Below are 27,879 nucleotides of genomic sequence, written 5' to 3' on the forward strand. Positions count from 1 at the left end.
GCTCTTCCACCAGTCAGAACATTAATGCTTTATAGGCTGAGTGCCAACAGTCCAAACAAGCAAACAGTGGTTGCTAGTGAGCTACAACTCGCCTTATTTCAGACCATCCACCAAACTGTAAAAGTTAGAAAGTAAAAACCTGTTGGCACCAAAGTAAATTATTTTTAATCACAAAGCACCCTGAATTTAGTGCTGAATTCAGCTAGTCTTCTTTTATTCTGTATCTAGTCACTGGAGTGCTAGGAGACCAGAATCAGGAGGATTCACGCAATTTACATTGGTGACTAGGTCTTCACCATTGCATTCTCAGTTATAACTCACTTTCCAAACTATTTGATTACAGTATCTAATAAGTAAGCAGAGCAAGACCAAGACTCAGCTCAATGACTCTGACGTGTTTTTCTCCACCATGATTCACCCTCCTGAACCAGGAGTGAGAAGCGGGATAGTTCATGAAATTTAGGGTAGCGCATAAAATTGAACAGGCACTACAGTATGCCACACAGAAAGCTCTAAACTTTCTAAAATCCCACATCCAAAGTGCTCAAACTACAAATTCAACCACAGTGCATGCGATGATATCAATCCCTTAATCAAAACAAACTGGATATCCTGAGTTAAATGGAGACAGAGTTGAACATTAGAGGATATACAGACATTTGTTAAGGGAAAAGAAGCAGCATTTCAGTCAATGTGGGTCAAAAATATGAACAACCAGAACAGAAGCAAGAAGATATGAAAATACATAATTTGTTTAGGAAGCCAAGAGTACTCCAAGGTGGCTGAAGCAGGATAGAGGGCCACCTGTCTGTATATAATATTGGATCATTTGAAAATGATAAAGAGTTTCAATGTTATCCCATCATTACTTTTCTATATCATCATTACCCTTCTAACTAGACAGCACTGATTTGTCCACCACTTCTTAGTATAACCCAGAATTTCCATCTTTTTGGACAAGGAAATAAAATATTCATTTTCCTCAGTAACTAACATCACTAAGAGCTGTGGAATATAATTGAAAGTGAAGTAGCCACGTCACTGGGGAAGGTATGTATGTGAGGAGCAAGACAAAGAGGAAATAGGGTATTACTATAAACTTTACGCCCTCCCTCTTGCAGTCCCAAGCAAACTGCAGAGTAGGAGGATGCTGCATCAACCAAATAAACCCATTCAACAAATGTTTATTGAGGCAAGTACAACTGTGGAATCTTGGCATGTAAAATGAAGGTAACCTCAATGCACTCTCAATCTCTTGGGAGAGATAATACACATCAGATTTTGGTGTTATAATAAAGACGCTAAACTAAGAACTAAGGAAACACAAAGTTGGGAGGGGGCAGAATTCTGACTTTAGGTGGATGAAAAAGTAGGAAAAGATGGAACCACAGAAAGCTTCACAGATTGCAAGATGTCAGAGCTGACCATCACAGGATAATATAGGAATTTGATAAAAGAAAAGAAGAGAATGAGCACTTCAGTCAACGTGGCTCGAAAAATGAACAGTCTGAACAAAAGCAAGATGATGTGAAGATACATAATGTGTTTAGGAAGCCAAGAGTACCTTAACGTGGCTGAGCAAGATAAAGAGAGGGCAACGGCAATAGAAGAAGCTGGAAAAGTTAACATAGAGCCACAAAGAAAAAGCCCTTAGGTTGCATGACAAGAAGCTGGACTTCACCCTGAAAGCAACAGAGAGATATTGATGATTTTTTAATAAATGGAGGGTGACAAGAGCAGATCAATACTTGAGAAAGATAAATTTGGTGATGATGTGAAGGTTCGATTATTGGGGAATGGAGACAGAGTGATCAGGTTCAAAATGATTATAAAAGGGAGTCTTTGAGATCATTAGATCTACTGATTATAAACCCTAATCCCACCTCCATCTGGGTAACTGTTTTATGTACTTTAAAGAAAAAGAAAAACCATGAATAAATTTTAAAACACTATAATTCAGACTTTCTACTAATTCATTTAGTTTTCCCAATTATTCCAAAGAAGAGAGGTTTATTATGTATAGCTTTGTTGTAAACAGAATCTCCAGTTTTAAATCTTTCTTTTGTTTTCTAATAAAACTTTATTTATGGATATCCTTTAGATCCGTATGGACATGTAAACATTTATATCTTGAGGTATAATGAAATACAATTTTATTTTTTTCTTTCTGGTTTTATTGGGATATAACTGACATATAATACTGTATAAGTTTAAGGCATACAACGTAAAGATTTGACTTGCATATATTGTGAAATGACCACAGTAAGTTTAGTGAAAATCCATCACCTCATATAGATCAAAAACACAAAAAGAAAAAAATGCTTTTTTTCCTGTTATGGGAACTCTTAGGATATACTCTAACTTTCAAATACATCATACAGTAGTACTAACTACAGTCATCATGCTGTACGTTATATCCCTAGAACTTTTTAATCTCATAACTAGTTATCTTATAACTAGTACTTGTACTTATTTATCTTAAACCTTTTGACCATCTTTATCCAATTCCCTCTTTCCCCACCCCCTGCCTCTGGTAATCACAATCTGATCTCTTTTTCTGTAAGGTTGGTTTTTGCTGTTTGTTTATTTGTTTGTTTTTAGATTCCACATATAAATGGCAACATGTAGTTGTCTAACTTCCCTTAGCTTAATGCCCTCAGATCCATCCACGTTGTTGCAAATGGCAGGATTTCCTTATTTTTTATGGCCAAATGATATTTTATTCATTTACTTTAACTTCTTTATTCATTCATCCATCAATGAACACTTCAGTAGTTTTAACATCTTGGCTATTGTAAATCATGCTGCAAGAAATTTTTTATCAATGTCACTAAAATTACTTTTATACAATTATCTCATGGCATGTAGCAAGGAAAAAAACCTGTTAAACATCTAATCTGACCCAATAAAATAACTGCCATAGAGTTTTCTTTTTTATCCTTACCATTACAAGTTCTTCCTGTAATTCACTGCAACTTTTTTCATTATACTGTAGTCTCTTTGAAAGGTCTATAATTACTTTCTTCTGTTCGTCGATTTCTTCATTTAGTTTCTTGTTTTTGGAGAAATACTCTCTTTCTAATCTGAAAAGTTAAAGTATCAGAGCAGGTTTTTCAAATATGCTTTTATAAGGTCCTATTACACAACTTTAACACAAGTGGCAGATGTATTATATATCATGGTTTCATGCCCAAAGGTTTAAAGGCCACTTCTCATTTTTTTCAAATAAAAAGAACGGCACATTCTTAAACGAAAGACTAAAGCAATAATACTCCGACTTTTTGATAGCAGATATTTGTACTATACCCAAGGTTAAAAGCAAAATGGATTTGGTTAGTGTTGATTCACCACTATTTATGATGAACAAACCCCACCCACCACAATTCAATTAGCTCAAAAGCAGTCCTATCAAATGATTTTCAGATTAAAGTATAACATTAGAAATGACACAAATGTTTTACTCCTGAGTGTCCATGCAAGTGGAACTGGTGTGGTGACATGGAAAATCCAAAAGCAAGAATCATCAGAAATCATTCACATTCACTGTGAAAACATAAATTTCTTTTCAAAGGATTTGCATGCCTATTTAAATTTTATTCAGGCTAGCATTAAACTGTATTTACATTCTTGAATGGACATAAAAGGACAAGCAGTTCAGAAGTATTTTAGTTTAAAATTTGCTGCAGATAATCCACCAAATGGATAATTTTAATTCAAATTAAAGTGTTGCCACTATTTTTAATCTGACATCTTCCTGATAAATGTAGTAGTTCTGTTTCCTATAACTTTTAAGCTGTAATATGGAGATAGGGTGACTCAATATAACCAAATCCACACCACACTCAGGCTATAATCAAATGAAGAGCTAATTTTTGAATGACACATGATCTTACTCTTACTTTTTCTCTGTGGTGAAACAGAGATACTGTAATTCTAGTACCAACCCTTTGGTGTATTCTTCCTTGAATCAAGGATATTCCACAGTAGAGTGGGTAAACGTAAACATGTATAGAAGGATTAGATAAGACATTTTATCAACTTCCCAGAAAGTAGAACTAAACAACAAAAAACGGATCAAAGTAGAGAAAAGGTAAGAAAATCAATACAGGAATCCCAACGTATAGATAACAAAAGTTCCAGAAACAGAACATAAAGAAAATGGAAAGGGAGAAATCAGCAAAGTAATAATACAAGAGAATTTCCCAGAGATGAATTATTTGAATCTCTAAAACTGAAAGAACTCAGTGAGTGCCCAGCATGAATGAAAAACAATCCATGCCAGGCCCACCATCATGAAATTTCAGAAGACTGGGAACAAAGAGAAGATTCCACATTGTGTCCAGAGAGTACAGAAATACATATTATTAGTATTATTTTATCATGTATTAGAATGTAACATCAATAAACCATTTCTAGATATTTGCCTATGTCTCCAGACTTGGTGGCCACTCTACTCAAGTTTCCAGAGGAAAACATGGGCCATGTACAAAGATCAAGAATCAAACAACTTCAGTCTTCTTGATACTAGAACTGAATAAATAGCCAGCTGAACTATGAAAAAGGGTAAGGATCAAAAAAAGACATTTTTGGAATGAAAGTTTTAAAATTTTTCCTCTGATGTATAATTTCTCAAGAAGCTACTTTACAAGGGAGTAAATCAAACAAGGAAGATGGGCACAAGATCAGTAAACAAGAGATCCAATATAAAAGAGAAGTAAAGGACTGCCAAGGATGACAGTGAAGAGAAGTCCTAGGAGGACTGTGACAGGGAGCCTATAAAACAATTCGTCCAGAAAGGAGGAGGTGGAGAGAAGAGTCCAAGAGTGATACATCTTAGAAGAAACTTTAAACAATAGACTTTCTGAGGTATAGAAACATAATGAGAGATTTTCAATTCTGTTAGAGAGTTTAAGAATAACTTAGCAATTGGTGCACACAAACTAATCCAATGTAAAATGAGACAATTATTAATTACTCATTTGTCTGATGATCAGCAAATCTTTACCTCACAGCTCTTGTGTACCAAGCACTAGTCTAGACTTTGGGAGACAACAAAACAAAGTTCCTCTCCACATAAAAAGACAGACAATAAACAACAAAGAATGTAATAAAGCATTGCATAAAGCAAAAATAAATATGGGGGCCAAAAAAACTGTAGAAAAAGTACCCCCAAATACAACTCTACTAAAAGAATGGGAGGAGGGAAGAAGTAAGTATGTGCTGTGTGGTAGAAGTGTACAATGGAGATAAATAAGTTGAGGCCAATAGATAACATGTAGAGGTGAAAGTTGAAAAAGTGGCACAATATGCATGGTATTTAGAAATACAGAGTTAAATATCAGAAGAAACAGCTATAAGAATTAAAACTGTTGCCGCAAAGGAGCAGAAACTGGTCATAGAAAGCAATGGGGTTTCCTCTTTCAAAGAGGAAATCAAAAAATATCTAGAAACAAATGACAACGAAAACACAACAACCCAAAACCTATGGGATGCAGCAAAAGCAGTTCTAAGGGGGAAGTTTATAGCAATACAGTCCTACCTTAAGAAACAAGAAAATGATCGAATAAACAACCTAACCTTACACCTAAAACAACTAGAGAAAGAAGAACAAAGAAACCCTAAAGTGAGCAGAAGGAAAGAAATCATAAAGATCAGAGCAGAAATAAATGAAAAAGAAAGGAAAGAAACCATAAGAAAAATAAATAAAACTAAAAGCTGGTTCTTTGAGAAGATTAACAAAATTGATAAACCATTAGCCAGACTCATCAAGAAAAAAAGGGAGAAGATGCAAATCAACAGAATTAGAAATGAAAAAGGAGAAGTAACAACGGACACCTCAGAAATACAAAACATCATGAGAGACTACTACAAGCAACTATATGCCATTCAATTGGATAATCTGGAAGAAATGGATACATTCTTAGAAAAATACAATCTTCCAAGACTGAACCAGGAAGAAATAGAAACCATGAACAGACCAATCACAAGTACGGAAATTGAGGCAGTGATTAAAAATTTCCCAACACACAAAAGCCCAGGACCAGATGGGTTCACAGGCGAATTCTATCAAACATTTCGAGAAGAGTTAACACCTATCCTTCTCAAACTCTTCCAAAATATTGCAGAAGGCGGAGCACTCCCAAACTCATTCTACGAGGCTACCATCACCCTGATACCAAAACCAGGCAAAGATGTCACAAGAAAAGAAAACTATAGACCAATATCACTGATGAATATAGATGCAAAAATCCTCAACAAAATACTAGCTAACAGACTGCAACAGCGCATTAAAAAAATCATACACCATGATCAAGTGGGGTTTATCCCTGGGATGCAAGGATTCTTCAATATACGCAAATCAATCAATGTGATACATCATATCAACAAATTGAAGGATAAAAACCATATGATCATTTCAATAGATGCAGAAAAAGCTTTTGACAAAGTTCAACATCCATTTATGATAAAAGCTCTCCAGAAAATGGGCATAGAAGGAAATTACCTCAACATAATAAAAGCCATATATGCAAAACCAAAAGCCAACATTGTTCTCAATGGAGAAAAACTGGAAGAATTCCCCCTAAAAACAGGAACAAGACAAGGGTGTCCACCCTCACCACTATTATTCAACATAGTTTTGGAAGTTTTAGCCACAGCAATCAGAGAAGAAAAAGAAATAAAAGGAATCCAAATTGCAAAAGAAGAAGTAAAATTGTCACTCTTTGCAGATGACATGATATTATACATAGAAAACCCTAAAGACTCTACCAGAAAACTGCTAGCACTAATTGATGAGTTTAGTAAAGTAGCAGGATACAAAATTAATGCACAGAAATCTCTTGCATTCCTATACACTAACAACGGAAGAGCAGAAAGAGAAATTAAGGAAACTCTCCCATTCACCATTGCAACCAAAAGAATAAAATACCTAGGAATAAACCTGCCTAAGGAGGCAAAAGATCTGTATGCAGAAAACTTTAAGACATTGATGAAAGAAATCAAAGACGACACAAACAGATGGAGGGACATACCATGTTCCTGGATTGGAAGAATCAACATCGTGAAAATGTCTGTACTACCCAAAGCAATTTACAGATTCAATGCAATCCCGATCAAATTACCAATGGCATTTTTCACAGAACTAGAGCAAGAAATCTTACGATTTGTATGGAAACGCAAAAGACCCCGAATAGCCAAAGCAATCTTGAGAAGGAAAAATGGAGTTGGTGGAATCAGGCTTCCTGACTTCAAACTATACTACAAGGCCATAGTGATCAAGACAGTATGGTACTGGCACAAAAATAGAAAGGAAGATCAATGGAATAGAATAGAGAACTCAGAAGTAAGCCCAAACACATATGGGCACCTTATCTTTGACAAAGGAGGCAAGAATATACAATGGAAAAAAGACAGCCTCTTCCATAAGTGGTGCTGGGAGAACTGGGCAGCAACATGCAAAAGAATGAAATTAGAACACTTCCTAACACCATACACAAAAGTAAACTCCAAATGGATTAAAGACCTACATGTAAGGCCAGACACTATCAAACTCCTAGAGGAAAACATAGGCAGAACACTATATGACATCCATCAAAGCAAGATCCTTTTGGACCCACCTCCTAGAATCATGGAAATAAAATCAAGAATAAATGAATGGGACCTCATGAAACTTAAAAGCTTTTGCACAGCAAAAGAAACCATAAACAAGACTAAAAGGCAACCCTCAGAGTGGGAAAAAATAATTGCCTATGAAACAACGGACAAAGGATTAACCTCCAAAATATACAAGCAGCTCATGAAGCTTAATACCAAAAAAGCAAATAACCCAATCCACAAATGGGCAGAAGACCTAAACAGACATTTCTCCAAAGAAGACATACAGATGGCCAACAAACACATGAAAAGATGCTCCACATCACTCATCATCAGAGAAATGCAAGTCAAAGCCACAATGAGGTATCACCTCACACCAGTCAGAATGGCCATCATCACAAAGTCTGGAAACAACAAATGTTGGAGAGGGTGTGGAGAAAAAGGAACTCTCCTGCACTGTTGGTGGGACTGTAAATTGGTCCAGCCACTATGGAAAACAATTTGGAGGTTCCTTAAAAAACTACAAATAGAACTACCATATGATCCAGTAATCCCACTACTGGGCATATACCCAAAGAAAACCATAATCCCAAAAGAAACTTGCACCATAATGTTTATTGCAGCACTATTTACAATAGCCAGGACATGGAAGCAACCTAAATGCCCATCAACAAATGAATGGATACAGAAGATGTGGCATATATATACAATGGAATATTACTCAGCTATAAAAAGGGATGAGATGGAGCTATATGTAATGAGGTGGATAGAACTACAGTCTGTCATACAGAGTGAAGTAAGTCAGAAAGAGAAGGACAAATATTGTATGCTAACTCACATATACGGAATCTAAAAATGGTACTGTTGGACTCAGTGACCAGAACAAGGATGCAGATACAGAGAATGGACTGGAGAACTCGAGGTATGGGAGGGGGCGGGGGGTGAAGGGGAAACTGAGACGAAGCGAGAGAGTAGCACAGACATATATATACTACCAACTGTAAAATAGTCAGTGGGAAGTTGTTGTATAACAAAGGGAGTCCAACTTGACGATGGAAGTTGCCTTTGAGGACTGGGGCGGGGAGGGTGGGGGGGGCTTGGGGGGGGGAGTCAAGGAAGGGAGGGAAGATGGGGATATGTGTATAAAAACGGATGATTGAACCTGGTGTACCCCCCCAAAAAATAAATTAATTAATTAATTAAAAAAAAAAAAGATGATTGAACTTGGTGTACTCCCAAAAAAATAATAAATAAATTAAAAAAAAAAAAAAGAAAGCAATGGGGTACCAAAACGTGGTTTTTCATGAGCTTAGCAGTACTATTTTACTCTTTAGGTTATGTACAAGTGCTAATTTTATTAAAATCATATTTTAATTTAAAAAATTATTACTCAGCAAATATAAAATTAAACGCACCTGTTATTTGGTACTATTTTATAAATAAAGTCCAAATCGAGTCCACTGAAATGGGGAACATCCCTTGCCATCAGTAATCTCAGGCACAACCCAAAGAAGTTGACTCCTATGTTTCTGCCAACAGCCCCACCCAAGGGCAATGAGTAGGGCAGGAGTATAATGAAGGTTCAAGGGAGCCCCAGTCTCTGAATCCAATAGAGAAGAGTCAGGACTTGACAGAAGGAGGATTATAGGCAAGAAAGGAAAGGGAGAAGAAGGAAACTTGTAGTTAAGATGCTTTCTTTCCTACTGGATTCCCATTTTGTTGTTGTTTAAGAGTTCAGCTAAGAGTCTGACAGCAGTACAGCTGTTTTAACAAATAGCCATCTTCAGGCTTTCACCAAGAATATAAACAATAATAGTGCCACAAGTTATAATACTGGGTTGGCCAAAAAGTTCATTTGTTTTTTTTTCCCCTAAGATGGCTCTAGTAGCACTTAGTTGTCTTTAACTTCTTTGGAAACAATTTTGTTAGATTGTATTGTGACAGCTGTCATACCAGAATGCATTTAAAAAAATTATCAAAATTGATGAGTTTTTGTGTAGCCATTTTACTACTGAAGATGGAAGAAAATAGCAACATTTTTGGCATATTATGCTTTATTATTTCAAGAAAGGTAAAAACATACCTGAAACCCAAAAAAAGATTTGTGCTGAGTGTGGAGAAGGTGCTATGACTGATTGAATGTGTCAAAAGTGGTTTGTGAAGTTTTATGCTGCAGATTTCTCGTTGGACAATGCTCCATGGTCAGGCAGACCAGTTGAAGTTGATAGCAATCAAATCGAGACATTAACTGAGAACAGTCAACATTATACCATGCAGGAAATAGTTGATGTACTCAAAATATCCACATCAAGCACTGAAAATCATTTGCACCAGTTTGGTTATAAGAATCGCTTTGATGTTTGGGTACCATATAAATTAAGCAAAAAAAAACCTTCTTGACCATATTTCTGCATGTGATTCTCTACTGAAACATAATGAAAATATCCCGTTTTTAAAACAAATTATGACGGGTGATGAAAAATGAATACTGTTCAATAATGTGGAATGGAACAGATCTTGGGGCAAGCAAAATGAACCACCACCAACCATACCAAAGGCCAGTCTTCATCCAAAGAAGGTGATGTTGTATATATATGGTGGGGTTGGAAGGGAGTCCTCTACTATGAGCTCCTCCAGAAAACCAAACGATAAATTCCAACAAGCACTGCGCCCAATTAGACCAACTGAAAGCAGCACTTGATGAAAAGCATCCAGAATTAGTCAACAGAAAACATATAACCTTCCATCAGGATAACACAAGACCACATGTTTCTTTGATGAGCAGGCAAAAATTGTTACAGCTTTACTGGGAAATTCTGATTTATCCACCATATTCACCAGACACTGCACCTTCAAATTTCCATTTATTTTGGTCTTTACAAAATTTTCTTAATGGAAAAAATTTCAATTCCCTGGAAGACTGTAAAAGACACCTTGAACAGTTCTTTGCTCAAAAAGATAAAAAGTTTTGGGAAGACAAAATTATGAAGTTGCCTGAAAAATGGCAGAACAAAATGGTGAATACGTTGTTCAATAAAGTTCCTGGTGAAAATGAAAAATGTGTCTTTTATTTTTACTTTAAAACCAAAGGAACCTTTTGGCCAGCCCAGTACTTTTGTACTTCTTTTCATATTTTCAGTTGATGTATTTAGAAAACTGAAGTTCCTAAATACTGAATGTAATAAAATAAATAAATTTAGATTCAATCTGTTCAGTATCAATTCTTTGACTACTGTTATTTTAAACTAAATTTAAATTTAAACTAGATTTAAGGATCACCAGGATCTTCTCCCTACCATTGCCCAACAATCAGTTACCACAGCTAATGAAGACCTGACATTTTGAAGGGAATTCCCTGGCAGTCCAGTGGTTAGAACTCCACGCTTTCACTGCTGAGGGCACGGGTTTGATCCCTGGTGGGGGAATTAAGATCCCGCAAGCCATGCAGTATGGCCAAAAAATTTTTTTAAATTTTTTTTTAAGAATAAGACAAAAATTATTGAAAAGTTTTAGTTTTATACTGTAAGTTTTCAATGGAAAAAAATTTATACCTAAGAAAATTTAATTAGAGAAATACAGAGTATATACATTCTATTTAAAATTATACATTACATATATTTGCTAAAATAGCCTGTTATTCTAATTCTTAGCTGAGCTCTTTAAAAGATATGTTTATCAAGTGGTCCCCGGTTCAAATCCGGGTGCCCCCTCCAAAAAAAAACAAAAAAAACAAAAAAAAGAAGAAAGAAAAAAAAGAAAAAAAAAGATATGTTTAATTTATAATAATTTTATTTATATTATTATATGACATTTAATATATAATAATATATTAAATATATACATATATTCCATCTAGTATATATGTATACACACATATTCCATTTAAAATAGTTTCATGCAGGAATATTCATTGTTATAAAACTGTTGGCCAAAATTAAAACTCTAAAATACACACACAGCTTTTTCCTCCTGCTTTTTAATGAGATCCTGCCTAGATCTACCTGGGAGGAAACAGAAGCTTAAAAACCTTAACCACCTGCAAGGTTCAGGCAGCATTTCCTCTATAATCTCATTATCACCAGTCACTAAATCAGATCTATCCAACAGGTAAAACAATGTCCTACTCCACATCTAACTGCTCTCAAAGTTGTAAATTAAAGGTATTATTTACCTTAAAGACCTAAAATACGAATTTTCCTTTTGAAATACATTATCCAAAACTTAGAACTACTTTGAAAAAATAATACTTGAGAGTTTATGGCTCTAAAAGATTTTAAAGAAGATTCTGAAAAAGAATCAGAAGTACAGGTAGAAAATGAAATAACTTATCCAATCATTTCTCATGTTGTATCAATCCTTCCTGTACCACATATAAATGGAAAGGAAATGACTGTCATATTACAATGAAAAGGAAGATGGAATGGGCGAAGAGAAGTCACAGAAACTGTACATGAGTTGTGGACTTTAATTTATTACTTTTAATTTTTACTGTTCCTTCTTTATTAGTAGTAACTTTTATTTTTTTTGTTTTTGTTTTTTTGTGGCACATGGGCTTAGTTGCTCTGTGGCATGTGGGATCTTCCCGGAGCAGGGATCAAACCTATGTCCCCTGCATTGGCAGGCGTATTCTCAACCACTGCACCACCTAGGAAGCCCAGTAACTTTTATTATTATAGCACAGTTATATAGGGATGAAGAACAGATAAGGGACACTATGTTAAAGCACTTCGATTGTTAGCTGGTGCTTAATTGGAATACATAATTAATATTTAGAACTGTTAGTTTGTGCTTACTGGAACACAAAACTTGAGTAAAATTTTTCAAGCACCAAAACACAAATAATAGCAAAACAAACTTAAGGAAAAAATTTGCTCCAGAGTCCAATTTTAACAATACATAGATTAAAATCTCAGAGCTTAAATGTTAGCAGTTATCTTAAAATTCCTCTAATCCAACCTTCGCAGAACTCTCTTCTTCAGTATCCATGAACAAGAATCATCTACCCCCTGTTTCAAACTTTCCAAGGCAGAGAGCTCACTACTTCCCCAAAGAAGCCTATTATTTCATTGTTGGAAAGCTTTAATTGTTGGGAGTACAGTCTGACTTCTTACAGTTTTACTAGTAGGTCATAATTATTACCTCAAAGCAACAGTAAAGAAGCCTGTACTATATGCTACATAAAGGCCCTTCAAACATATTTATATACAAATGTGCAGTCTCAAGATATGATTCAAAGGAAATAAAGGAGCACAAGTTCTTAGAATAACGTTCACAGAATGTCATTTAAGTCATTCTAGAGGAAGCAAGAAAATTCAGTTAAGAATTACTCATTTAATGTATTATAAGCATTACTAATAAAGGTAATCACAGTTAAAGAATTTTAAATTTTTTCAAACTTCAGTCTTTCAAGCGCCATCTTTATAATTTCTGCCATACAACTATACACAATACTTTTCTTTAAATTAACTCATATCATAAGTTAAATGAAGTATTTTAAAAGGAAACTATATTACAATTGTAAATGTGAAACCATTATCTGTCATAAATAGAAATGAATATTAAAAATAAATACATAACTAATGTATCAACCTATTATCATCTCACATATCAATGGTGGTAAACATTTCATCCTGTGAGAAGGAATGGCTTAAAACATCTAATATTGACTTATTTTTGGAAACATATTGAATAGCTATAAGCTTCTTAAAACATTTCACAGAACTTTTCAGATAAAAGACTTTTGAAATGAAAAAGGTTAAAATCAATAGGAGTCAGAAAGATCCTGACTCTACCACTTAGCTGTGTGCCCTTACCCTCATTAGGCCTCAGTTTTCACATCTGTAGAACAGGGATTAAAAAAAAGTAGCTACCTCATAGGGTGTTATATAAATGAAATAAACCTCGCACTGCTAGGTGTGCAGCGAGCCACATACATGTTAGCCCCAGCAGCAATATTAGTCCTACTATTATTTCTACAGTTTACAAAAATCTCAAACATTACCCATCTCCCACATAGCCCATTTTAGGTGGACTGAAAGTCAAGGCATTAAAGATACTGCATTATATCAGTAAACATAACATAAAATACATTAATATATTTGCTTTTCAGTATAAGAAAGTATTTCTGCATTTCTGAGATTCCTTGGAATTGCCGTAATACTTCAAAATCCAACAGAGTATTTCCATATTTACCGAGTACGACACATTTATACTCATGTAGATTTCATAAACTCTTAATTTAGAGAGTTAGTATAACACTTACACATTTAGTTTTGCAAAGCTCTCTTGTGCGTTATGCTTTTCTCGCTCATATGCACTTTCAACTTCTTTGAATTCATTCTTGATCATTTCCAAATCAGCAACAGCTTCTGCTTGGCTGGCCTTTTCTACCTGCAAAGCTCCTTCAAGGTCTCGAATCCGTAACTACCAGATGACAGAAAAGTAATTGAAGCAAGCAAGGAAACAATAGCACCAATCTCAAATTGAGTAGAACTTTATCAAACAGCAGATAATCATTCATCCAAACAAGTCTTTCTTTCTGTTTTCGGTTTAAAAAAGGAAAATAAACAAAAGGCAGTTTATTCCCTTTCTCAACATGTGTAATGGAAGGGAGGAAGAGTGGAAGAATAAGGACTCAACTGTGCTATGAAAAACGACAGGAGGATACAGTATAACCCATCCCATCAAAGTGTCTAATTTTGATCTACTAACCCATTTGGACATTTCTTTTATAAACATAATAAATTAAGTGGTTTTTGAAAACTAAAAGGAAGTATCCTTCCCCTTTTTTGAGAAATATTATTATGTGAACATCTTTCTAAGCCTACCAAAGTTAACAGATCTTTCATTCCTAAAGATTTCTTAATGTAGGAAAGCAAAAATTTTATTATCAAATAATACTATTTGACTAAAATATAGGATTTGCTTCAAAATAATCTGGGAGTGGTAGTAGAAGAGGGTTAATATTATAGTTAAAAAACAACTGTCCTGTAAATTTTGAAGTTGAGTGATAGGTACGCATGGAGTTCATTTTACTATTCTCCCTACTTTTGCATGTACTTGAAGTTTTACACAATAAGACATTTTAAAAACTAGATTCCTTGTATATGCCAACAGTAGAATAAACAAAGTGCATACCCGTAAAAGAATAATTTGTAGCTATAAAAAGGCTACAAAGTAACTTTTGAAAAGTAAGTTCTCTGCATGGTTCTCTATGTAGTGTTATTACATATTGGGAGGAACAAAGTCCAGATCATTGTATGCATTATGCTATATTTTGGGTAAACAGTGGAAAAAACAAGGATAGACAGCCGGCAAGAGAGAGAACAATGGGAGGGACAAGAGTGAAAGCAAGAGTTCTCCATCGTTAAATTTTGTTTGAAACGTGGGTATTTTATCTTTTCAGAAAATTAAGAATGAAAAATACCTTGTTAAAGCTCAAAAAAGGAGGGCAGTAGGAAAAAAAAATGCTTCACACTAGACAGAAAATGGGGCTTTAGAACCATAAGACTCAGGTTTGAGTGGCAGCTCTACAAATCAACTTATGTGACCTTGGGCATATTAAACTCCAAAAGCCTGAGGTTCCTCATCTATAAACAGTAAATAACAACAACAACAACAATAATAATAATATACAGACTCTCCAGGGTGGCTACAAAAATCTAATGAGACAATATTTATTTAATATTAATATGTATTTAACATTAAATATAAATATATAATAATTATTTAATAAGTGTTTAGATAAATATTTATTTGGCACTTAATATGTGCCAGGCAATGAGCTAGTGCTCACAATATATACAATCATCATGAAAATACACAGTCACAGCTCTTGTTAGGAGAGGACAGACCATAACAGAATGTGGCAAGTGCTTCCTGTCACAGAAGCAGGCCCAAAGCACCATGAAATCAGGGAACTGCTGTGAACTCTGCATGACACAAGCCTCCCAGGGATGGTGAAAGACAACCTGAGTTTGAAAAAATGAACTCACCAAGAAATGAAACCTAGGAAATATGAAAATGTTTCATAAATTAACCTATACAAATAATAATCACCAGAATTATTATTTCTAATTATCCAAAAATATTTTGGACTAATTGAAACATTTATTCTCTTATACTAAAGCAAGGAAGTAGAATAGATATGTAGATACAACTTTGCACATTTTCAAATTTGGTCTTTTAAACTTTATTTTTCTTTGCTGTTATGTCTAAATTCACTGTTTACAAGTAAAATAATAAGTCTAGGAAACATTTTCTTCTATCTACATTGGCATGTTCTTTCAGAAAATATGCACACTCAATCACAAATGATAAACCAATCCAACTGAAAGAAAAGTAGGCAAACAATTCTGAGTCAATTCTTTTGAACCTACTTTCTCATTTTTATGACATAGCATCCAAGCAAATTTAATAACAGAATATTTCAAACATATTTTTAACTACAGTTTATGATAAGATGGTGGTTAATTACAACAATTTAGTAGTCTCATTTGCTTTTACACTAGTCTGAAACTGAGTTTTACTGGGTGTACCTCACTGAAAATACTTGTCAATACTTATATGATTCAAATACACATTTGCTTTTTTTCTAAGTTATAGCACTAAGTCAGGTATCAAATATTAGTTTTTAATTATATGAGTAAAAAATAAACATGTAACAATTTTCATTTTATACCTATTAACTATATATTCCCAGTGATACATTATAACTACAATGAAAAACTTAATTCTGAATTCTACTTCTTGCATGAATTTAAAACTTCAGCCTTACTGCTTATCAATGCCATTTTGGGTAATTCAATCATTTTTTCTTAAAAAAAAAAGAAAGCTTAACTTACACAAATTTGCTTTACATATAGATGCACTCAAATACATGGGTCTAAGAATTTTACAGGTAAAAAGCATTTCATTAAAGATAAAAGTAAAAAGAATTATCATAAAATTCTTACAAAGGTAGTCATATCCTACATTGACCTATTTAAATAATAAGACTGCAAATTTCATTAATTAAATTTTAATATAGAGGAAAAGTCTAAGTCTTTTATAAAAACCCAAATTCAATATGGAACTTGGACTTATGGAACTTTACGTAAAACTATTTACAACAAAGGCTGAGGGTCAGACTTGGTCCATGGCAGTAGTTTGCCAACCCCCAGTTAAAAATGCCTTTGCTAATCTTTGAAGTTCCTTCTCATCTCTAAGCCCTGGGTAAAAGGACACTTTCCTTAGAATGCCTTCATTCAATTCCCCTCTCAGATTTAATCCTCCTCTTTATTATGCTCCCATAGTACTTTAATATTTCATATTTCTACCTATACATCAACGTGTAGGTATATAGTATCTCTGGTAATGGAATGTTTAAGCCCCAAAATGAGCCTATTCACCTTTATACCTTCAACTTTTAATATAGTGACAGGTGATATGCACAGGATATGCACTCAAGCAATGAAGATGCATATTTTAAAATGTTTTCAAAAAGAAATTCATACCATGGTTGTTGATAAAAAGAACACTCTGATCAGCAAATTTTCCTGTAATGGGCCAGATGGCAAACACATTGGACTTTGCAGACCGTAAGGTCTCTGTCGTAACTACTCCACTTTGCCAATGTAGCACAAAAGCCACCACAGACAATAAAACTTCATAAGCACACTCAGTGGGTGAGATTCAGCCTGTGGGGTGTAGTGTGTCAGCTCCTCTCTAATAAAGACTATCCTCAACTATATCTTTACAGTAAATAGAATAAAGCATGTCTTAACAATATGCTAACCTGTTCCAAACGCACACCTTAGTTCTCCGAACATAATGCTGTTTTTCCTAGCCTAATAAAATCCATTTAAAAAATGTTGTTTACATTTTACCTGAATAATTTCAGAATTAAATTTTGATTCCAAATGTGCTGCTCTTTCTGCTTCAATATTTTCTTCTAATTTCCTCACTCTTAGAGTAGTTGTCTGAAAACATTAAAAATTTAAACTCATAAACATTGGTATTCAAATTGAATATAGATCATTATATTGTAATTAATACTTCAGATTACTATAGCCTCATTTTTTTTTTATTTGCAAGGCTATAAAAGTTAGGTTGTAAAAATCATGTTCAGGAAGAATGTGCCAGAGCTTGCTTTCTTTTTCTTTATTAAGGTACACTTTACACATAATAAATTACACATATTAAAAGTGTATAACTTGGTAAATTTTGTATATATACACCCACAAACATTGCCATAATCAAGGCAGAAAAATACTTTCGTTATCCCTAAAAGATTCCTTGTGTCCCTTGGTAATCCCTTCATCCAGCCCACACCACCCCACCCCCATCCCCAAGTAACCATGGTCTGTTTTTTGTCACTATAGAATCATTTCCTGTTTTCCAGAATTCAATATAAATTAAATCATACAGTGCATACTCTTTATTGTCTGGCTTCTTTCTCCCCACAAAATTATTTTGAGTTTCATACATGTGGTTGCATGTATCAATAGTTCACTTTTTATTGTTAAAGTGTTCCACTGTGTTGATACACCACAACCGGTTTATCAGTTCACCTACTGATGGACATTTAAATTGTTTCCAGTTTGGGCTATACAAACAAATCTGCTATGAACATTTGTGTATAAACCTCTTTATGGACATATACTTCAATTTCTCTAGGGTAAATAGTGAAGAGCAGAATGACCAGGTCAAATGGTAGGTGTGTGTTTAATGTTCTATGAAACTGCCAAACTGTTTTGCAAATTGTTTCCAATTTCATACATCTTCACCAACACATAGCACGGCCATCTTTCGGCTTATTTGGGGGCAGGGGTTAGACATTCAAATAGGAATGTAATGGTCTCTCATTTTAGTTTCAATTTTCATTTTCCTAATAATTAATGACATTGGGCATCTTTTCATATATTTATCTACCATCTGTAAATCTTCTCTGGTGAAGCCTCTACTTAAATTTTTTTCTAATGTTTTAATTTGGCTGTTTGTTTTCTATTATTGAATACTGAGAATTCATTATATAATCTGGATACAAGTCATTTGTGGATATGTGATTTGCCAATATTTACTCCCAAATATTGTCTACAGCTTGTCTTTTCATTTTCTTAATGTTAGTGTCTTTCACATAGCAAAAGTTTTCGTTATGACAAAGTCTAATTTATTAGTTTTTCAAGCAGGAGTCAGCCTCTGTTAGGGGCTGAGCAAGCAGGCCTTATGGGACCTCCACTGCACATGTCTCAGAAAAACAGTAGCAAAAAAACAGCCACACCTATAGTCCTGACTGTCACATACAGATAGCACAACAGTGATAGAGAAAGATATTAGTAATTTAATTTCCTTTCTTAGATAAAATTTGGGCAAGAAATGTTTTTATTTGTTATACTTAGACTTTATCATCCAGCCTTAGCTAAAGGTTTTTTTAAATGCTCAGCATGATTACTTTGATTTTTACTCTTTTCTCCTGCCATTTCTTTTTTACATACAGACAGAGATGGTAATATATTACAACCAGAAGGGACATAAATAAAAATAGGATAATTCAAAAACTAATCAAGCAGTCTGCGGATAAGAAACGACTACACTTTTCTTTGAAAAATCAGATTCCCATAATATGCTCTACAGTGCAGAGCATAAACACAAAAAGGTGAAAAAAGCCCAAGTGCCTATCAACTCATGAATGGATAAACAAAATGTGGTATATCCATACAATGGAATATGATTCAGCCATAAAAAGAATTAAGAACCAGCAAATGCCACAACATAGATTAACCTTGAAAATATATGTTAAGTGAAAGATACCAGACACAAAAGACCACATATTAAATGACTTCATTTATATGAAATGGCCAGAAAAGGCAAATCCATAGAGTTAGAAAGTATACTAGTGGTTTCCAGAAGCTGGAGAAAGGGGGAAGGGAGGAATGAGCACTGACTGCTAATGGGCATAAAGTTTCTTACTGGGGTGATGAGAATGTTCTGGAATAAGATAGTGGTAATGGTTTCATAACCCTGAATTGCATACTTTAAAAAGGTGTATTCAATAATATATGAATTATATCTCAAAAAAAAAAAAAAAAAGAATTCCTAAGTGTAAGAACCAATGACATTTCAAAGAAGTGATAGCCACCTATGTCAAGCTTCTGGATTTTTGTTTAAAAGTTCCTCTCAATGCTGACTTTGAATCCTTAGAACAAGGGATCCCCAATAGTTGTAGGTATAAACCATGGTACATACTAGAGCAGAAAAATTCTTACAGTTAGCCAGATTAAAATGAGTATTACCCTACGTAGGGCCAATACTAGTAAAAAAAATTTTTTTAATGTAATGCCACAAGATGATGTTACTGTCCTTGAAGAACTAAAGTCAACTTTCTTAATATTCAAAATACTGTGTTAGGTTCTAAAGTCAGAAGTCTAACCAGTGTCAAGGAAATAATGCACAGACTGAGAATAAAGGATCAAAACAGGCAAAAAGTTAATAAAGGGCAAATAGAAGAAACCAGTCTAATAATGTTAATACATTCTATCATATTCCAAAGGCATTTACATAATTTTATCAAAATAAGTGTTATATTTTATTGAAATACAGAATATTCAGTGATTCTATAAGTCAACAATTCTTCTTTCCATTTTTCACGTACGTGTTGTCGTATTAATTAATTTATCTGAATTCACTCCAAAAGTCAAGAAAACTTTTTTTTCTGCCTAAACCAAAATCAAATGGGTTGAAACAATAAACCAGAGATCACATCTTTATTTTCATACCTTTCTGTTTTAATTGAAACATCCAAAAGAAAACAAATGTATAAATTGTTTATTATTACTAAAACAATCAATCAGTAAGGACAGCAAGAAAATCTTCATATCTTTAAACAAATTTCTTGCAAGAGTGCGTTTTGTTGACAGGCATAATTAAATTAAAGCCCTCCTAATAAATATTTTTTTTAAATTTTCTAGGCTGGTGAATTAACTCTTACATCCAGCAGAGGGTGCTAGAGGAACATCAACTTGCTGTTCACAAATATTTTTCTCCAATATCACCTAAAAGAACTAGTACAACAATCATAATCTGTCTCATTAGTCTCCAATCTTAATATAATCAACAAAGCAAGAGCAGAAAGTATAAGAGAATTCAGAGTAAAGTACAAAATCCAACACAAATTCATATATACCACTGGCCAATTTAACTACATATAAGTTTGCCTGTACTGCAAGGATTACACTATAAACTGTCTGTTTCCTAATACTATGAACATCAGAGTTCTTTATGCAACACAAAATGATCACATATTTTATCATTTATTAGCTGGCTGTCACGTCCTTTCCGACTGCAATATACTGCCAAGGGATTTTTATTCCAGTAAATTCTGTGTTCATTGTACCCAATTTTTTTAATTGTATGATTTATAGCTCACTAAATCACAATAAACCCAATTAGATAATCTACTCCACTTCACAGAAGTGAGTGTTCATTCTTTGAAGAAGGTAACACAGAAAACATTATTTTATCATAACACAGGGCATGAGCCACCAACTCCAATTAAGAAGCAGAACTAACCAAACACATCCAGACCATATTTGTTCTCCATACCACATCTGCTCCATGGCTTCCAAGGCCCTGTTCCAAAGTTTCACAGAAGTTATGAAAACATGTGTCCAACGAATTTGTTGAGACACTGGGCAAAAACAGCTCCTACTACATTCTCACCTCCTCAAATAGAATATACCCAGCCCAGAGAATATACATGAACTTAAAGGGATTAGTCAAGCAGAAAAACCTGGATATATGCAATTTAGCCCACTAAAATGGATATCAAGGAAAATAAGAGAGGAAATATCACGCAAGTACCTACCAATCAGAAATTTCTCATTACTGTGTTATATTGTACTGTTTCCAAAACAGTTGTACAAAGTTTACTCCAGAATGTCAATAGCTGTGTAAATAGAAAGTGGTTGTTTACTTAACTATCGTTCCAGATTTTATCACCTGATATTTCCCATTAATGAACACTCTTACAAGTAACCAATATAGTAACAATCCATCTTCAAAAAGATGACTCCAAGGGAGAGATTAATTCTATAATGGTTATTTTAGTGGTACGTATATGTATTATATTTTAGTGGTTGTAAATAATATATGTGTATTAATAATTAACTACAATTAAATACAATCCTTATTCCCTCCCTGTGTGGGGGAAAACAAGAGTATTTACTATTCCTGAAGCCCTTACACTAAAGACCTCAAAGTATTTTTTATTACCAAAAAAGATATCTTAGAGAGTCAAAATCTCTAAGGAACAGAATTTACAAGCCACAAATTCTGATTAGCATGGTAATAAATTAATTTAGCAAGTTTAAAATCATTTTTACCTTTTCTAGCAATAAAAACTTCAGTATTTAAGAAAATTTTTAATGAACTTCCCGTTTTAAAATCCATTATGAACATAAATACAAAAATGTATAATACTTACAAGCACAATAGTATAACCCAGGTAATTTCACTATTTACCTTTTATAGTTCACAGTCAACACAAACAGGTGTTTAAAAACCATTCCTACAAACATGATGGCTTTAAAAAGATGATTCATATGAGGTTGCTTCATAACAATACAAAAGGTGAGATTCATTTCTCCTTTCTTTTTTCACTTGAGTGTAGTAAATGTGTAAATAAAAAAGCTACATTCTACCCTTCTTTATGTTACCGTAATATAGAATATGACTGACAGAAGCAATTCAAAATTTATTTACAAAGACTGCTCTCTCTCCACTGTAATCTTCATGAGATTCTTCAGTTCTCTCAGAATTAGGTTTGCATCTTCTCTTTTCTGTTTTCTTATTGAGTTAAACTTATTTCCCATGATAAAAAAAAAAAACAACAAACCCTCCCCTAGTTGTAAAGAGGTTTATAAAAGCCATGGATATTTCTTTTTCTGGTTCACTTTTCCCTTTGGTTCTCTGGTATCCAGCCCCACATTTAGAAAATTGGATTGAGAGTTTGTTTTTTTTTAATCTAAGAAACCATTGATCCATGTTAAGATGATTAAGCTGCACAGTGGTCTATAGCATACCAGATTTTTTTAAATTTGTATATATATAAACTTCTTTGGCTCAGGCACATAGAGAAATCACCTTTTCATGAAATGTAACTGTTGAAGATTCATTAAAATTTAAAACATTTATTAGGCTAAATGTCTATTAGTTGCTTTAGTCTGATATTACTGACATTAAATAATGTGTTCTATTAAATTAAATTTTTAATACTTTTCCTCTTTATTATTATTTTATTTTACATTAATCCCTTTTTAAAAATACCACTGATGATTTTAAGTACCTAGGATTACTAGTACTTAATGTCTCCACAGCTGAATGTAAAACTGCATAAACTGCTCTCTAGAAATTTAACTTCTCCTTCATTATGTCATCATCTGGTCAAATAGCCAATACACAATACTTTCACTTAATTATAAAGCAAAAAATCTGTAAGGTGTCTAAACATGAAGAACTGTAGATAAGTCACAGGACTATACTTGTCCATTTAGAAAATTCTTCTAAATAGAATAGAGACTCTCTGGATACCCTCAAAGCTTCAAATTCTCCAAAAGCAGAGACCTGGTATTATTAAATGTATTCACAGAGTAGCTAAGAAAAACCTCAGTATAAAACTAGTCTAAAACAATTTTATATTTACAACATTAATCAATTAAAAAAAAGAAATTGGGGCAAGCAAGTATTTTACAAGAAAAAAAATCAATACTGAGTTATCCAAAAACAAACACTAAAGTTTAGGCATTAAACTTTTCCTCATTTGAGTGAAAAGTGACTTATCAAGAATCTTATCAACAAAAAAGTCAACAAAAAATTCACTGTTAGCTAGCACTTCTTCATAGCTATTAATAAGGCAATTTAAATGTTTTTAGTGATGATCATAGAGATTTATAGCATCCTAAAGTGACTTCTAAATGATTTTTTTAAATTCTAAGTATAGTCAGAACTTTAACTCTATTCTAATCCTTTTCTAATAGGCCACCCACAAACCACATAATATTAAAAATGCTGTTATAAAATAGGATGATACATTCCTGAATTTTCTGGCCTGAAAAAAATGTTCAGCACAAATAATAAGCTAGAAATATTACTTGGAATATCATCTCATTTTTACTTTTTTTTTCCCTCAACTTATATAAAATTAGACCATGTGTGGTAAGAGTATGAGTAATTTATCTTTGCCAAGTTCATATTTGGCATTATTATTGAGAGTTCCTATATACTCCACACCTCATTTTCCCTATTATTAACATCTTACAATCATATAGTACAAATAATCCATTAAAAATATATAATGGATCTGAATAGATATTTCCCCAATGATATACAAATGACCAATAAGCACATGAAATGATATTCAACATCATTAGTCATCAGAGAAATGCAAAGCAAAGCCACGAGACACCATCATACACCCACTAAAGTGGCTATAATTAGAAAGACTGATAATAACAAGTGTTGATGAAGATCTGAAGACACTGGAACTCTCATACATTGCTGGCGGGAATGTAAAACGGTGCCTCCACTGTGTAAAACAGTCTGATAGTTCCTCCAAAAGTTAAACATAGAGTTATCGTGTCACTCAGCAATTCCACTCCTAGGTGGAACTGAATATGTCCACATAAAAACTTGTACACAAGTGTTCAGAGGCATTATTCATAACAGCCAAGAAGTGAAAACAGCATAAATGTCTATCAACTGATGAATGGATATACAAAATGTGGTCTATAATACAATGGGAGATTATTTAGTAATAAAGAGGAATGAAGTGCTGATACATGATACAACATGGATGAATCCTAAAAACATCATGCTAAGTGAAAAAAAATCACAAAAGACCACATATTGCATGATTCCATTAACATGAAATGTCCGGAACATGCAAATATATAGAAGCAGAAGTAGATTAATGTTTTTTTAGGAATGAGAGGGATGGGGGAAGAGGAGAGTGATAGCTAATGGGTGTGGGGTTTCTTACTGAGGTGATGGAAATGTGCTCAAATCAATTGTAGTGATAGTTGTACAACTCTGTGAATAAACTAAAAACCACTGAATTGTACACTATAAATGAGTGAATCTGTAGCATGCAAATTATATCTCAATAAATTTGGGTTTTTTTTTTAAACATGAAAAATGTAACCTCCAGGCATCCACCTCCATCCTAACTAGCCTTAAAACTACCCCTCCCTAACCACTACACAAACTCACAAACTGGAGGTTTAGTATCTGGAAAATGTCAAGGGGAAGAAAGAAATAGGTGAAGGAGATTAAGAGGTACAAACTTCCAGTTGCAAAATAAATGAGTCATGGGCATAAAATGTATAGTATAAGGAATATAGCCAATAACTATGTAATATCTTTGTGTGGTGACAAATAGTAACCAGACTTATGGTGATCATTTTTAAATGTCTAGAAATATCAAATCACTATGTTGGGTAACAGGAACTAACATAGTGTTGTAGGTCAATAATACTTCAAAAACAATCAAACTCATAGAAAAAGAGATCAGATTTATGCTTACCATAGGCAGGAGGTGAGGGGAGGGATAACTGGATGAAGGTGGTCAAAAGGTACAAATTTCCAGTTATAAGATAAATAAGTACTAGGGGTATAATGTACAACATGTTATATATAATTAACACTGCTGTATGTTATATATGAAAGTTGCTAAGAGAGTGATTCCTAAGTGTTCTCATCATAAGAAAAAAAATGTTTTTTTCTGTTTCTTCAACTTTTTATCTATATGAGATGACAGATGGTCACCAAACTTATTGTGATAATCACTTCATGACGTATGTAAATCAAATCATTATGCTCTACACCTTAAGCTTATACAGTGCTGTGTTGATTATATCTCAATAAAAGTGGAAGAAAAAAAGTCCAAAAAATTAAAGAAGAAGGAAAACTTTCAGAGAGGAAAAGAGTGAGGAAAGGGTCACCAACAAGGGAACACAATTGAGAATAGCATCAGGCCTCTCAACAGCAACAGAAGAGGCTGGGGACCAGTGAGGCAAGGCCTTCAAATTCTGAAAGAAAGGCTTCCATCCTAAAATTCTAATATGTTCAGCCAGATTATACCTACCTTAATACTTTATTGATAAAAAAAAATGTTTAGACATGCAAGATCAAATAAAACTTAGCTCCCATACACCCTTTCTTCAGAAACTACTAGTCTATGTACTCCATGGAAGTAAAGAAGGCAAGAGACCTAAGAAACTGAAGATCCAAACAGAGGATAATGCAAAAGTCCCCAGGTGACGGCTGTGCCATATGCCTAGAAAGCAATGAGGAGATGGAAGAGGAGAGAGTTCCAGAAGAATATAATTTTCTGAGAACAGACTCTATAAGGCAGCCAAAAGGAATTCCTTCAAGGTTTTAAAAATTTACACTCCCTGGGACTTCCCTGGTGGTTCAGTGGCTATGACTCCGTGTTCCCAATGCAGGGGGTCCGGGTTCGATCCCTGGTCAGAGAACTTGATCCCACATGCCGCAACTAAAGACATCCACATGCTGCAACTAAAAAGATCCTGCATGCCACAACTGAAGATCCTGTGTGGCGCAATTAAGACCCAGCGCAGCCAAATAAATAATAAAAAAAGAAAAGAAAAGAAAAAGATTTACGGTATCAAAATTTAAAAAAAAAATTTACACTCCCACCATCAAGGTACAAGACTGTTTAACACCACCCTCACCAATGTTGGGTACTATCATTTTCTTTAATCTTATTATTATGAGTATTATTGTCTTGTCTTACATTATGGTGAGGTGGAGCATTTTCCCTATGTTCGTTATCCATCTGAAATTATTCTTTCATATCTTCTTTGATTTCCTTGGCAGATTTTTTTCATAAAGATTTTCTCCTTTCTCTTAGCAAACAGTAAGGGATTTAGAGAGACAGAGATATATTTTACCCTTCACTGTAAATATTTTTCTCATTTGGTTGTCCTTTTATTTTAAGTGGGGACTTTACTAATATATAACTTTAATTTTTCCTAGTCAAAGTTATAAATCTATTCCTAAATATTTTGTTCCTCAGCCTTTATGATTAGTAGTAAGTCATACTGACTCAGAGAGCAGAAAAAAATTAATCTACATTTTCTTCTTAGTTTATCATTGTTTTTAATATTTCATCTTTTTAATCCAACTGGAATTTATTTTAGAATATAATGTAAGATAGGACTCTAAGTTTATTTTGTCCCAAATAGTTAACCAATTGTTTCAACACCATTTACTGAATAATTTTTCCTTTCCTTACTGATATTTTTTTATAAATTTATTTATTTATTTATTGGCTGCATTGGGTCTTTACTGCTGCGTGCTATGATGAGCGGGAGCTACTCTTCATGGTGGTGCGCAGGCTTATTGTGGTGGCTTCTCTTGTTGTGGAGCACGGGCTCTAGGCATGGGCTTCAATAGTTGTGGTACATGGCCTCAGTAGTTGTGGCTCACAGGCTCTAGAGCACAGGCTCAGTAGTTGTGGCGCGTGGGCTTAGTTGCTCAGTTGCTCCGCAGCATGTGGGGATCTTTGCAGAGCAGGGATCGAACCCGTGTCCCTTGCATTGGCAGGCGGATTCCTAACCACTGTGCCACCAGGTAAGTCCCTCCTTACTAATTTAAAATGATATATTGTTACACTAAATTTTTATATATACTCTACAAGTCTACTACTGACCTTTTAATTCTATGCCATTGAAAGTATAGTTATTGTACTTTTTGGCCACTCAACAATCTTTCCCCTTCTTTTGGTACCAGCACCCTAATTTTCTATATAAGAATTTCTTTTGGGAGCTTTAATTTTAGAAGAATTGAGACGGATTTATTTGGGGGCAAATTATCTCTTTCAATCAAATTTTCTCTTCCTGGGATTAGAATCCTGAAAAAAGTTACAAAAAGAATAAAAACTATGGGTACCAATTCACCTCAACTTCATCCATCATTTCTGCTACCAAGAGCTCTAGAGATACTCTGGGACTCATATGATTTCTAAGCCTGATTTCCCGACATTCCTTCTGATTCTGTGAATAAGATTCCCATATTCTTCCACTGAATTCCCTATTTAACTGAAGTTGCTTTCTATCGCATACAACCAAAAAAATACAATTGCTATATTACTGAAGCTTTATAATCTGTACTATAATAAGTCCCCACTCATTACTCTTATCTAAATGTTTTAGAGACCCTCATGTGGATAAACTTTAGAATCTGTCTTCCCAAAATAATCCCACTGAATTTTTGATTGGTACTGCCTTA

The 27,879-nt window shown here is 33.9% G+C and overlaps 1 protein-coding gene across 1 annotated transcript in view; it reads right to left on the reverse strand.

Annotated features, from left to right (window-relative positions):
* The window catches only part of CCDC171 (coiled-coil domain containing 171), a 317,707-nt gene that overhangs the window by 222,376 nt on the left and 67,452 nt on the right, over nucleotides 1-27,879 (reverse strand). Inside the window, exons 8-10 of the mRNA XM_057724205.1 lie at nucleotides 17,460-17,552; nucleotides 13,856-14,016; nucleotides 2,945-3,083 (exon numbers count right to left, since the gene is read on the reverse strand). Coding sequence (XP_057580188.1) covers nucleotides 2,945-3,083; nucleotides 13,856-14,016; nucleotides 17,460-17,552 — 393 coding nt within the window. The remainder of the gene's footprint in view (nucleotides 1-2,944; nucleotides 3,084-13,855; nucleotides 14,017-17,459; nucleotides 17,553-27,879) is intronic.

This window comes from Hippopotamus amphibius, chromosome 2 (genome assembly GCF_030028045.1).
Source record: "Hippopotamus amphibius kiboko isolate mHipAmp2 chromosome 2, mHipAmp2.hap2, whole genome shotgun sequence".
NCBI lineage: Eukaryota > Metazoa > Chordata > Mammalia > Artiodactyla > Hippopotamidae > Hippopotamus > Hippopotamus amphibius.